This window comes from Panthera pardus, unplaced genomic scaffold (genome assembly GCF_024362965.1).
Source record: "Panthera pardus isolate Hobbes unplaced genomic scaffold, ASM2436296v1 HiC_scaffold_24, whole genome shotgun sequence".
In the NCBI taxonomy this organism is placed as follows: Eukaryota; Metazoa; Chordata; class Mammalia; order Carnivora; family Felidae; genus Panthera; species Panthera pardus.
The window spans coordinates 112,494,448-112,507,582 of NW_026526810.1; the positions used below are offsets into that span (position 1 = coordinate 112,494,448).

General features: G+C 48.4%; 1 protein-coding gene across 2 annotated transcripts in view; it reads left to right on the forward strand.

Moving 5' to 3' along the window:
• The window catches only part of FLVCR2 (FLVCR heme transporter 2), a 55,786-nt gene that overhangs the window by 40,360 nt on the left and 2,291 nt on the right, over window positions 1-13,135 (forward strand). Inside the window, exons 4-10 of one of the 2 annotated variants that reach the window (XR_002074565.2) lie at window positions 2,849-2,916; window positions 4,129-4,232; window positions 7,577-7,687; window positions 8,825-8,930; window positions 9,081-9,192; window positions 9,781-9,836; window positions 10,090-10,206. Coding sequence is in view for 1 of the 2 variants with exons in the window: in XM_019427224.2 (XP_019282769.2) it covers window positions 2,849-2,916; window positions 4,129-4,232; window positions 7,577-7,687; window positions 8,825-8,930; window positions 9,081-9,192; window positions 9,781-9,836 (557 nt within the window). In the remaining variant the exon portion in view is untranslated. The remainder of the gene's footprint in view (window positions 1-2,848; window positions 2,917-4,128; window positions 4,233-7,576; window positions 7,688-8,824; window positions 8,931-9,080; window positions 9,193-9,780; window positions 9,837-10,089; window positions 10,207-13,135) is intronic. The other variant, XM_019427224.2, reaches the window with a different exon arrangement.

The window sequence follows — 13,135 nt, forward strand, 5'->3', positions numbered from 1 at the left end:
AGAGAGTGTGGCCCTGATCTGACAGACTTACCTTGCTGTGGATAATCAGACCTGAATATCACTCAGGAACCTTTATTCGTACAAAGGAAATTCACACCGAGGGCAGAGCATGCGTTTCATTCCTGCCCTTCAATGTGGACGTCGAACCCCTTGGTTTGGACAGTGGAGTGAACTTGTGCTGTTTAACTGTGTCTGGCAACCTCTGACAATATGGGGAGGGACACCTAGATTAAAGATTGATTCAGAAACTGTGCAAAAACTCCTAATTCCTCTAGCGTTGGACTGTAGAAACGGTTGGAAAGAATGGCAGCAGCCTTCCAGGGTGAACTCCTGCTCCTCTCCCCTTGACCCCTTCCTAGCTTTAGCCCTGATTCAGTCTCCAGCCTGGGGGGGAGTGGGGGATGGCTATTGGTAGATCCCACTAGTCTGGCTGAGCCACTGGGTCTGAAACTTGAGCATTATCAGAATTACCTGGGGGGTTTGTTCAAATACAGATTTCCCAGCACCACTCACAGAGTTTCTACAGCAGTGGGTCTGGGGTGGGGTCAGGAATTTGCATTTCTAACAAGCTTCCAGGTGGTGCTGATAGACCACGGACTACACTCTGGGACAGATTCCTCTAAACCATTGAGCCCCAGAGAGAGAAACCCCTCAGCTTTAATAGCGCGGGTCAGCCTACTTGGGACTGGATGTCTCTGCCTTTCTCAGGGTCACAAAAGTGATGGTGTTTGGGGTTGGAGGTTGGCTCCCAGTCCTCTTGGATCATTTCCCTCTGTTTCCTATGGATTCTACTGGCCTTGTTCATCCCAGTTGGACCCCATACTGAGAGCAGATGACCACTGAAGCTGAGCGTGGCTAGGAGTGTCCCCTTGCCCGTTACTGTATTAGACTGGGACCAGGGGCTGAGAGAAGTGTGATGGGCAGGAAGAGGTTATTTTCATCCTTCTCCCTGCCCACACCCCACCCCACCCTTCTTTCCAGGAATATGTCTCCTTGATTCAGGAATGGAATCTCCGAGTGGCTGGATGTGTGTGGCATAAAGGTTAGGCAGGTATGCTTGGGTTTAGAAGTTGCTAAGAGCCCCAAAGTTCTCGTAATCAAGCATTTTGGCAGTTGTAGTGACATTTGGTGACACTTCTGGATTCTCTAGCTCACTGTGGCTCTGTACCGCTCAGGAGGTGGCACTGAGCCAAACCTTGCAGTGTTCCTCAGGTGACCTGCAGGGACCTGCTGGGACATGAAGTTGTCAGTAACCAGAGCTGGGGAAATCTTTGACAACCAGTTTTGTGAGGATGGAAAGTAGAATGATTAAGACTGGTGACCCTGGAGCCACAGAGTCTGGTTCACATCCAGCCCTGCCTCTCCTCTTACTACCTGTGTGAATGTGGGAATGGCAGACAAACTCCCTTTCTCATTTTGCATGCGAATTTGACCTTCACTTAACTTTGTGTCTCCTTCCTCTGGGAACCTGATAAAGGGAGTCAATCAACTACATTTAGGCAACATCGCGTATGATAAAAATGACCTCCTGTGATAAAAATGACCATCTGGTACTCCCGAAACCATTATTACACTATATATTAACTTGGATTTAAATAAAAATTTAAAAAATGACTATCTGGAGTGGGGGACCTTTTCATATTTGATCGGAGGCCTTCTTTGTGCCACTCTGAGCATGGCGACTCTTGCCACTGGCCTGTCCTCTGTGGGGCCCTAGAAGGTATGCTTACGGACGGCTCCATGGTCTGGTGTTCTATAGACTGGTTCCATTGAAGAGGAACCTCCTGAGGCTGCCCCCTCCCCATGAGCCGTGTCCTGTTACTTCCACTCTTCTAAGTGTGTCTTATGTTAAGTGTGAGAGTCTTGTGAGCCTCAGAAGTAGTTACAATGAAAAAGATTCCTGGTGGGTATTACAAAGTGATTTCCGTATTTGTTTTGAAACTCTGTGTGCATTTTTCTCATCTATAAAATGGGGATGAGAACATTACCTACCTTGGCATGAGGATTGTAAGGTATTGAGAACGCTGTGCTCCTGCCATTCTCCTCCTCACTGTCTCCTCACCATCCTTCTCCTCCTCCCCATCACCATCCTCACCGTCCTCCTCACCGTCATGGTCACCGTCATCATCACTGCCATTGTTGTTATTATGAAGGGAGGGCAGGAGGCCCTTTCTCCTTTGGGTCAGTTCCAGTCGCTTCTTAGCTACTAACTCATTGTATAGATTTGGACAAACGGCCTCGTTCTTCAAGGACACGGATTCTTACATTATATTCCAGGTGCTTCATTTATTTGTTGGATGAATTGATGAATTAGGAGAGTCAGCTAAGTGCTCTTTAGGGTCCTCTCTGGTTTCAAACATAAGATTTTGTGTGACACTGAATCCAAGAAGAAAGTTGGAGGAGGAATGGGGAAAGAGAAAGCACCTGCGGAAAGAGTGGCGTCAGGGATCAAAGTCTGGAGCAATCTGGAGACGGGACAGGTCATCAAGAGAGATGAAGATGTCCAGTGGTTCTGATGATCCCACAGGTCAATAGGTCAGCGCTTAAGAGGAATGTATTCTGCTCTGGCTTGGGAGTAATGCTTTCTAGAGCCTGTGTCTCCAGGCCAGGGTTAAAAGGATCCGAGGGCAGTGGCGTGTGGCTAAGAAATGGTTTAAATGGTTACTTTTGGTTGCTTTGGAGAATTTCTTTGACAGAAACTGCAGAGTAGCCTTATACTTTCTGAGGATACCAGTCACAATGGCAACAGGGATAAGAGTTTCTGACCTCCTTAACTGCTGGAGGGAGAAGTTAGCCCCGGCCCCGGCAGAAGGCTGTCCCTAATGTTGTTTCTCCCTCCCTCTTTCAGGTCTGAATGCTGGTGCTTTTTATGCCTTGTCAACTCTGCTGAATCGCATGGTGATCTTGCACTACCCGGTAAGGGAGTTCCCTCAGTATGCTGGATCTGTAGAGAGTGGGATTTCTGTCCGGCTCAGTAGGAGCTGGGGCAGTGGTTAACCCTAGTTTCCCCCAGTTCCAGGCAGCATGGTACGGTGGTATGCTTATGGGATTTGGAGAGAGACAGCCCTGGGTCTCATCCCTAGCTCTGGTGGCACTAAATTGTGTGACAAGCTGGTTAGCCTCTCTGAGCGCTTGTTCTCCTCTCTACAAAAGAAACATAATTGCTTATTGGAAGAGTATTTTTAGGATTAGAAAGTAAATAATACTGCGCGCGCGTGTGTGTGTGTGTGTGTGTGTGTGTGTGTATTCATATATACATTCGTATCTATTATATGTATGTAAAGCACATGGCATGGTGCCTGGCAATATAGTAGGTAAACATACATACATATAGACCACATATGAAATATTTAATTTGTAAAATCGGGGCAGAGTGTAATATTGAACTCTTAGTTGCTCATCTGAAAGCATTTCCTAAATGTTGCCAGAACCAGCAAGGGCTGGATCCTGGGAATGGGATACTGAGTGTCCTAGAGTCCAGCCCTCTTTTGAAAGGACAAAGGTCTCACACTTGCAGACGTGGGAGGCCACTGTGGCTAAAGTGTTCCTGTTTTGGAGTCTGACAGGTCTGAATTCAGATCCTAGCTCTGCACTTAATAAATGTCTCATGACCTTGGACTGAGTAGGTTAATCTCACTGTGCCTTGGTTTTTTTCATCTGTCAAGTGGGGAATATTGATTCCTAACCTTATGGTGGGAATTTTCAGAAGTAAATGAGGTTATATAACTGCTACCTTCCTATTCCTTTTGGCACTAATAGCTCAAAAAAACTAAGTATGGAATATTTGAATATATATGTATTTTAGTTTCCCCATCTGTGAAATGGGAATAATGATAAATAAGATAAAAGGATTGCTGTAAGGATTAAACGGTTAAAAATCTGCTGCAAAGTAGGTGTAAGGACAGTTTGGTTCACCTCAGCATCCAGGATCATGCACACACATGCAGGGTTATATTCGGTTGGAAGGAGCAACTATTCTGGGATTCTCTCCCCACCGGCAGCTTCTTAAAGGCCATCTCACCCTGCTGAGAGAGTTGCTTGCCCTTGCCCCTTCACCTCATGGTGACTGTGCTCTGTCTGATGTCTCATCCCATTACTGGGTGATTACGGGGGCTGTGGTTTTCCCAGGGGGAAGAAGTGAATGCTGGAAGAATCGGCCTGACCATCGTCATTGCAGGAATGCTTGGGGCTGTGATCTCAGGCATCTGGCTGGATAGGTCCAAAACCTACAAGTAAGTGACCTCCTCTTGGACTGAGAATTGGGGGCCCGTGTTTCGAAATGACATATTCATCAGCCACATGGCTCCAAAGGTTTGGGTGCAACTGGGGGGTCTCAGTGGTCAAGTGGTTCACATTTATCTTCTCTGAGCCTCAGTTTCCTCATTTATAAAATGAGGGAAACAGTCCCCATCTATGGGGATCTTGGCAAGGTTAGAGATGGACATAAGGCCTCGCACGGTACTTTTCCCTATCCCTCCGTGTGGTTTGCAAAAGGGGCAGATGAGGGAGAAATGAAAAGGAACGTGGAAAGATGCCAGCAGCTAGAAAGTTTATGGAAGCCCCAAAGAGCGATGACGAGGAGGTGGTGCCACTGCCCGTTCCCTTGGCTCCCTGGCGGATCCCAGGGGGTAAAGCAGGGCATCTGAGCTTCCTCTGATTTACATTGTATCGTCTTGCGATTGCTTATACCTCCTTGGTAAGTTCTGTGATGTGCTTTGGGCCTGAATGCCCAGTATGTTTCCAGGAGCCCAGAACAGTGTTTCTAAGATTTTAGTGTATGCCAGGCTAATCCAGGACACTTATTAAAAATAGATTCCTGGGCCCCGCCCTCGTGGATGCTAATTCAGTAGGGGAATCTGCATTTGTAAAAAGCAACCCACCCTGGTGCCTCAATGCCACAGCCGGGCTTGGAGAAAAGGCTGTGGAGAACAGGAGACCCAACATCCTTCCCTCCTTGGTGCTTCTGTCCAGTGCTCTGCACCCACTGGGTGCTGGTCGGCTGCTTAGCTGCCAGGGTTGTCCCCGCACTGGGGCAGGGCGGCTGCTGTGTTGAGGCCTCCAAAGTTCCCAGTGCCTGGAGGCGACAGACGGTGGCAGACCTGTTCTCTGCCACACAAACCCGCTTCTGTGAGGCTCTGGTCAGACCAGGTCTCACTCTGGCTGCCCTACACAAAGGCCAGTTGAGGCCATCCCTGGGGATGTGGCCGCCTGGCTGGACATGACGTGGAGCCTGGCTTGGCTTAATGACTGCTGGTGGAGCTTGGCCGCCACCTCGTCTCTGCCATCTGTCAATTGCTTGCTTCGACCAGACATGAGAGCAGTGAGGTCTGGCCCTCCTGCGAACCGGCGAACAGCAGTGTCCCTTTATCCAGGGCTTGCTCTGTGGCAGGAGAGGGAGGGAGTGGAGCGTCAGCTGGGCTGCAATGTGGGCAGCCAGATGATTGAGAAGAACTAAAAAATACAGTGGAAGGGCTGGGGGAACACTTCAGGGCGCAGACGCCACCCTTGCCTAGGGTCGCTGATGTCTGACTCCTGCAGTCAGTGGGACACGTTCTCCCCCTGCGCTCTGACCCGGGCAGAGAAGGGGTGAGAGCTCTGTGACCTGCTCCTTTTGGTGCCAGTTCTCTTCTCCCTGAGGCGCCCGGATTTGTCCCATTTGGTTTGGAGGCTGGAAATTGGGTGGTCAGATCCCTTTATTTCAGGCTGGGACTACATATAGGTTTTCTAAAGGGGTCAGTGCTTTAAAACGAAGCTATGGTTAAGCAAATATGGCAGAAGAGGAGCTAAACTGGTATCCATGAAGTTGCCTTCTGCGGGGTGGGGAGTGGGGGGGACTAGATGAGGGTGCAGGGTGGAGGACGAGGCAGCTCCTCTGTCCCCAGCGACTGCTTTTTTTTTTTTTTTTTAACGTTTATTTATTTTTGAGACCGAGAGAGACAGAGCATGAATGGGGGAGGGGCAGAGAGAGAGGGAGACACAGAATCGGAAGCAGGCTCCAGGCTCTGAGCCATCAGCCCAGAGCTCAATGCGGGGCTCGAACTCACGGACCGTGAGATGGTGACCTGAGCTGAAGTCGGATGCTTAACCGACTGAGCCACCCAGGCGCCCTGCTTTTTTTTTTTTTTTAATGTTTATTTATTTCTGAGAGAGACGGAGACAGAGTGTGAATGGGGGAGGGGCAGAGAGAAAGGGAGACAGATCTGGAGCAGCCTCCAGGCTCTGAGCAAGCTGTCAGCACAGAGCCTGATGCGGGGCTTGAACCCACAAATTGCGAGATCACGACCTGAGCCAAAGTCGGACGCTTAACCTACTGAGCCACCCAGGCGCCCCCTCAGCGGCTGCTTTGAAGCCCCAAGTAGGAGGGGTGTCCTTTGCACCCTCTGGCCTTGAGCTTTTCCCAAGAGGTAACCCTGTGGTGTATTCGAGTGTATTTGTGTAATAGTTTCTTTCAGTAGAAAGGGCATAGGTTTCAAATCCAAGTGCTGGGTCCAAATGCCAGCTCTGCATTTACTCAGGGGGTGACTTCGAATAACTAACTTAACTGGTCGGAGCCTCAGTGTCCTCATTTGTAAAATTAGGGATAGTCCTACATTTCCTGCGGGGCTTCTGTAAGGCTTGAGTGAAATAATAAATGCAGGTGAAGTGCTGAGCAGAATTCCTGGCACCCAATAAATGCAGCATTAGTTTGGTATGACTGTAGCATACATCTGCTGGCATCCCCACCGTGTTTCTGGCTTCAGGGGAGACGAGTGAAGGCTGTAAGCTTTCGTTGTCTTGAGTCCTCATTTTCGTGGCAGGAGGCAGAGGGATGTGCAGAAGCAGGACAGGGAGAGGAACGCGGGTCCAGCTGCAGGAGTCAGGGCTGCTACAGAGTCGTGAGTGGGCATCATGGGAGAAAAAGTGTGGGAGGGACACAAGCAGGGTGAGCCCTAAAGAAGCAGCGGCAGGTTGCCAATGGTCCTTCTGGGGGGACTGACAAAGGGAAATGGGGAGTGGGCAGAGCTTTCTCACTCTGACTTTGGAGACAAGCACTTAGTTCAGACAAGCGAGTGGCAACAGGAAGAACTTTGAGATGACAGACAGACTCTAAATGGCAGATCGCTGCCCAGCATTGTGATGGGGTCTTGGGGCAAAGCGGATAAGCGGAGTTGGGTAGCTTCTGGGGATAGTCCTGCACGCCACTGCTGCCTGACCACTGCTGATGTTTGTTCCGTAGTTTTGGTGAAGGATGAGGAAAGGAAAGGGTTGTGTCCTTCTTGCTTGTGGGGCAGCTTGATCTTGTTGAGCGGGTTCTGCAGGCGGAGAACACACATGCAGCAAGGTGGCTTCATACTCTTCTGGTCCTGCCCTTTGTAGCAGTGGCCATGGTGTAATTAAGTGACTATTTGTGTGATCACCGGTTCAGTGTCCATCAACCTCATGGACAGAAAGTTCTGCGAAAGCAGATGTCCCAGCACACAGCAGAGGGCTTGACACACAGCAGGTCCCCAGTTGCTACTTGTACAATGAGTAAATGAATGAATGATCCTGTTAAGGTCAGAAGTGTATGACTCCATTTCTTTGCCTCTGCTTGTAGGGAGACAACCCTGGTGGTCTACATCATGACTGTGGTTGGCATGGTGGTGTACACATTGACCTTGAACCTGGGACACCTATGGGTAGTGTTCATCACTGCTGGCACAATGGGGTAAGTTTCACCTCTAAACAGTTTAACTGGGAAGCAGCATCCCATGGCTCCTAGAGCTGCCGACATCTTGGAAGCAACATTGATCTCTTTGCTGACTTCTCATTGACCTCTGGAGATGTGGAAATCTTGCCCAGAGGCCTTGTTTATGTGTAGTGCTGCAAAAGGCTGTCTAATAGGGCTTCCATGCTATTGGGATGGAGTTTGTCCTTCACAGACCTCACAGAGGCTAGGAAATGTTCGGAGTCTCTTTTAGCTCTGCCTGGGACAATGTGGAGTCATAGAAAGTACACAGGGCTAGGGATCAGAAAGCCCGGGTCCTTGTCTCAGTTCTGCTGCTGACTGATGACAGGTACATCACTGAACTGCTCTGAGCCTCAGTTTCTGCATCTTTAAAAGAAGATGAGAGTGGCCTGTCTTGTAGAGTTGTTGCAAGGAACGAGAGAGAAATAGATGTGAAAGCAGCATGAAGTGTGGTGCAGGTGTAAGAAATTAGAATTGGAATTTTCCGGACCTGCTATATGAGGAAGCCTAGGAAACAGCACACCTTCCACAGGGATCTCTGCTTAGCCTCACATCCCAGATATTTTCCTGTGTGTGTGTGTGTGTGTGTGTGTGTGTGTGTGTGTGAGAGAGAGAGAGAGAAAGAGAGCAGAGACAGACACCCAGTCTTTCTCAGCAGGCCACTCTCCAGAGGGATAAAGGAGGATTTTGAGCTCCTCCTTCTAGGTCTCAAAGAGCCATGGAGATGCTGTTCAGTGTCCAGGGACTTCCCACTCCCAGCACAGGGCTTATGGACCTTTGACACAGAATTTCTCAGCTGAGGGCTGAACACTGCAGGCATCCCCATCCCTTCTGTAAACATTGACCTTGTCTTTAACTGATGGCTGGAACTAGAGGAAGCAGGGGACCCCAGGAGCCTCAGGAGCATGAAGCCTACATATGAACTTCTTCCTGATCTACAGGGGTATCTCTTTCCTTGGTATGACCACCTGGGGGATGGCCTGATTATTCAAAGGCCTGGAAAGTCTTGATGGCAAGAAACAAAACAGGAAAAGGAGTTCTAAGGGAGGAGGTGGGCTCCTTATCCTCCTTGTTCTTGAAGTTCTCCATCACCTTGTTTCTGTGATCGGCCTTCAGCTTCTTCATGACCGGCTATCTCCCCCTGGGATTTGAGTTTGCTGTGGAGCTGACATACCCAGAATCAGAAGGCATGTCGTCTGGCCTCCTTAACGTGTCTGCCCAGGTAGGGCTCTTATTTTGTTGTGGCCCCAAAGCAATGGCTCTTTGTTCCCTACCTGACTTGGCTGGCACAGGCATTGCATCATGGCGGCTCAGTTCTTCTGTGGGCTAGTTGGCTGGGCCCTTGTTTCCAGTCTTCTTGGTGCCTTTCCAGGTATTCGGGATCATCTTCACCATCTCCCAGGGTCAAATTATTGACAACTATGGAACCATGCCTGGGAACATCTTTCTGTGTGTGTTCCTCACCCTTGGAGCAGTCCTCACTGGTGAGTTGGGGCCTCAGGACAGGATGATGCTCAGGCTGCTCATGGGCTTAGGCTGTTGGCAATTTGAGACCTCAGTGTTTTGACTGATCATACAGATTGAGGGATACACATGCAGAGGGGCAGAAGGGAAGGCTTGTTAGGAAATGTGTTTGAGAGGCGGTAGCATGTTTTTAGTGGAATGAGCCTGGGTTTTGGTACCAAAAGACCCTTGTTTGCATCCCAGACTATGACACTAACCTCCATAGCTGTTTGACTGTGGGCAAGTGGACCAACTTCTGGAAGGCTCACTTTCCTAATCTATAAAATGGGGGTTGTTGTGAAGATTAGAGCAATATGTGCAAACTCCCTGACAAATATTAGTGATCTATAAATGAAGGCCAATTTCATCATTGGCTTCTGCCTGTCAGGGACATCAGTGATCCCCAGGCTTTATCAAGTTGGCAGGTGGAACCCCCATTTCCCTGGAATATCTGAAGTAGGTGACCCTTAGGAAAATGAGGGCTCCCTTTCTTGGGTGAACTTGTCCATTGGTCTCCTTAATAACTCTTGTGTCTCTGTTGTTGTTCTTTTTCAATCCCTTGACCTCAGCATTCATTAGGGCAGATCTCCGGAGGCAGAAAGCAAACAAAGAAACTCCTGAGAATGTGAGTATGTGGGAGCTTGCTTTGCTGAGAGCTGGGTCCCAAGCTTTGTTTGAGGATGTGGCAGCATGGGTGGGCCCAAGGGGCTCCCAGAGTGGGCTAGTTCTCTGGATGATGTGAGATCAGCTCAGCTCGCATAAACACGGTGGCCAAGAGTTTCCTTGGTGGGTGTTTCAGCACGGTTTTTGTGCTGTTCTTTCCTGGACTCTTCTTCTGCTTCCTTCCCTTCTCCTGGCCTCCCTGCTGTGGTCCCCAGAGCACGTCACTGTTGTCACAGTCTGCTGAGCAGCGCCCACTCCTTGGATCCTGAGACAAGTCCTGAGACCCTGGCTCCACTGCTTTCAGCCTTGGGGTCAGTGGCTGGAGAGGAAAGGTGGGAGCCTACCTCGACCACAGTGGTGGTGGACTCAAATCAGTGGCTCTCCTGGCAGGTTACAGCCCCTTAGGCAGTGCCATGGGGATGAAGGGACCTGCACCAGTGGACTTCCAGTAAGGCTCTAACAGGAGAAGTCAGGAAGCAAGAGCTGATGGTGATATAGGGGGAGGACTGAGAGTATGATCTAGAACAGAAGAGGGTTTCCCAACTGCTTTAATCAGCTGGGAACTATTTTAGCCAAAATGTTAGGTATCACATCTGAGCCAGGATGAAAGCGATTTCAAATCTGAGGAGTAAAAGTGGGATATTACTTAAAAAACAAATAAACACCCAAAACCTATTACAGAAGTAATACATGTTCTTAGTAGAAAAACTAAAAAATACAGAAACGTATACAAAATTTTAAAATCATCCTGTATCATCACCTAGAGATGAAATGCTGGTTGTTTTACAATTACTTAAATGTCTGTATCTACATAGAATATGTATGTGTATATATTTTATATTTATATATGGATATGTGAATATTTTTAAAAGAAAAATGGAATCTTCTATCGCTTTTTTTTACTTGTTGTGAACGCTTTATCAGGTCATTATTCTTTTACAATATACTTTTTTTGTCTTCAAGTTTCTTTTTCTTTAATGTTTATTTTTGAGAGAGAGAAAGTGCGTGCCCAAGCAGGGAAGGGGCAGGGAGAGAGGGAGACAGAGAATCCCAAGCAGGGCCCATGTTGTCAGCGCAGAGCCCAACACAGGGCTCAGACTCACTGTGAGGTCATGACCTGAGCCAAAACCAAGAGTCAGACGCTCGATCGACTGAGCCAGCCAGGTGCCCCTATAACATGCTTTAAATGACTGCACAGTGTTTAAATGAGTGCACATGGGTAAACCATGATTTAACAGTTTTCCTGTCTGTAGACATTAAGGTTGTTTTCAGTCATTGTTATAAACAATATCGTGAGTAACGTCCCGGAGGCTGAATCTTTGCGCGTGTTCTTAAGCACAGTGTTTCCTTGAGAAATGGATCCGTGGTCACACACATTTTAAAGACCTTGATACGTGTTGCCAAACTGGTGTCTAGAAAGGTACTATCAAAACTATTAATTTGTATTGCTATAGCAGTGTATGAGTACCAATGTTGAGGATATATCGTTTTGGAAAACTTGGCCAATTTTCCAAGGCAAAAAATGGTACCTGAAAGAGGTATAGTTAGCGTTGTAAGGATATGTGTTGGCAGATAGATGATAACCTTTAGTTCTCTATTATTTGTCTTCTGATATCACGCTATAGAGTTGGCAGGCTGCAGCAGGGAGCAGTAAATTCAGCGGGGAGGCAGGGAAAGCCTCGGAGCAGAAATGCCATTCTCCAGACTGGCGTGAGGGCTGTGGCATTGCCACGGCGGAGATGGGCTTTCACCTGTGCCCATGTAAAGGAAACGATGGTTTGGAACATTTTGGTGAATATATAGTGAGCCTGGGTAATAAAAAAGGAGAGCCGGTAACAAAACAGGAGAGATTTCTTGGGAGAAGGTTTTAATTTGGAATGTGACATATTGTGTCAAGTGATAAGAGATTTTGTTTACTCTGTAATCTGTGTTTATGTTGGCAGACATGGGCAAACACGAGGAAAGAAAAGGTCACCTGTTAATCCTAGCACCCGGAGATAACCTAATAACATTATAGTCCGTCATTAAAGTTGTTTTCTTTGGGTTTGCTTGTGCATATTGGTTTCCCAAACTGATTGTTTACTTAATGTTAGCTTGTCAGCTTTTCCCCAGTTACATCCTACAACTCTCTATTTCCATTTCCTCTTGTTTAATACTTAGGTTGCTCCACTATTTCATTATTCTTGCAGCGGCATCTTGGTGCACATAGACCAGGTTTGTTAATCAAGATTGGAGTTGTTGGCTTACTCACCTTCTGGATGGGGTATTGGAAATAGCACTGAGTAGGAAGAGGAGACAAATCTGGGGATCGTGCTCAACCGTCTGTGTCCCTGGATAACTCACCATGCATCTTTGGACCTCACTTGCACCTGAGGAGGCTTATTGGTATGGGAAGGTCAGAGTCATGGTGGGTTGACACCCAGGGAAGCCAGGGCTGTTACAGAGCATCCCTCCACTGGAGCCCAACACTAAAACCCCACGGCAGTCAGGGTGAGACCCAGCCACCACCACATGAATTCATCATCAGAGCCAGGTAAAAAGACAGGGCGCCTGGCAGATGTGGCCAGAGCTGCTCTTTCTAATCTATGAGATGTACAGTTTTGGAAAAAAGAGACAGAACTGGCTTGGGGCTAGTGACTAACCTCGATGATGAAAATCTTGGTTTGGGTTTCCATTTTTCTTCCAGTTGGTAGTTCTCAGCCAAGAGACGGTGGCTGTACTTCTGTCCCCACTAAGCTGGGTTTCTGGTTGTGATTTCAAAGTGCCAGCTTTGGAGAGGGCAGGCATGTGTGGGCACACACGTGTGTGTCCGCGAGAGGAGAGAGGCTGCCTGGTTGACTTAAGCAGGCTGCTGGTTGCCTGAAGAAGGCTACTCATGGCTGAGGTTGACCTGGGGCCAAAAAATTAGCAAGAGTGAGAATGGGGAGGTTGGGTTTCTACAGCTGTTGACGTACGTTAGCCTTGAGACAGTCCCTGGGGGAGAAGCACCATTTGTCCAATTGGCACTGGACTCTAGCTGGGCCTGTAGATGTTCCTCTGGCTCTTGAATGGTGGTGGGGGCAGGGCTGGGCCTGTGCCAAGGTCTTCTCACTAACTGGATGCACACTCGAGGTAAGAAGCAAGGCACCGCATGGACTTAGGGACCCCACAGGATGACTTCCAGGCCATACTTAGTTCCAACCCCACCTCACATCCTTTCCCTGAGAAAGTCAAAGCCGCACTGACCCCAAGTCTTCTTCTCTAGGTATAAAGGGTATAAGA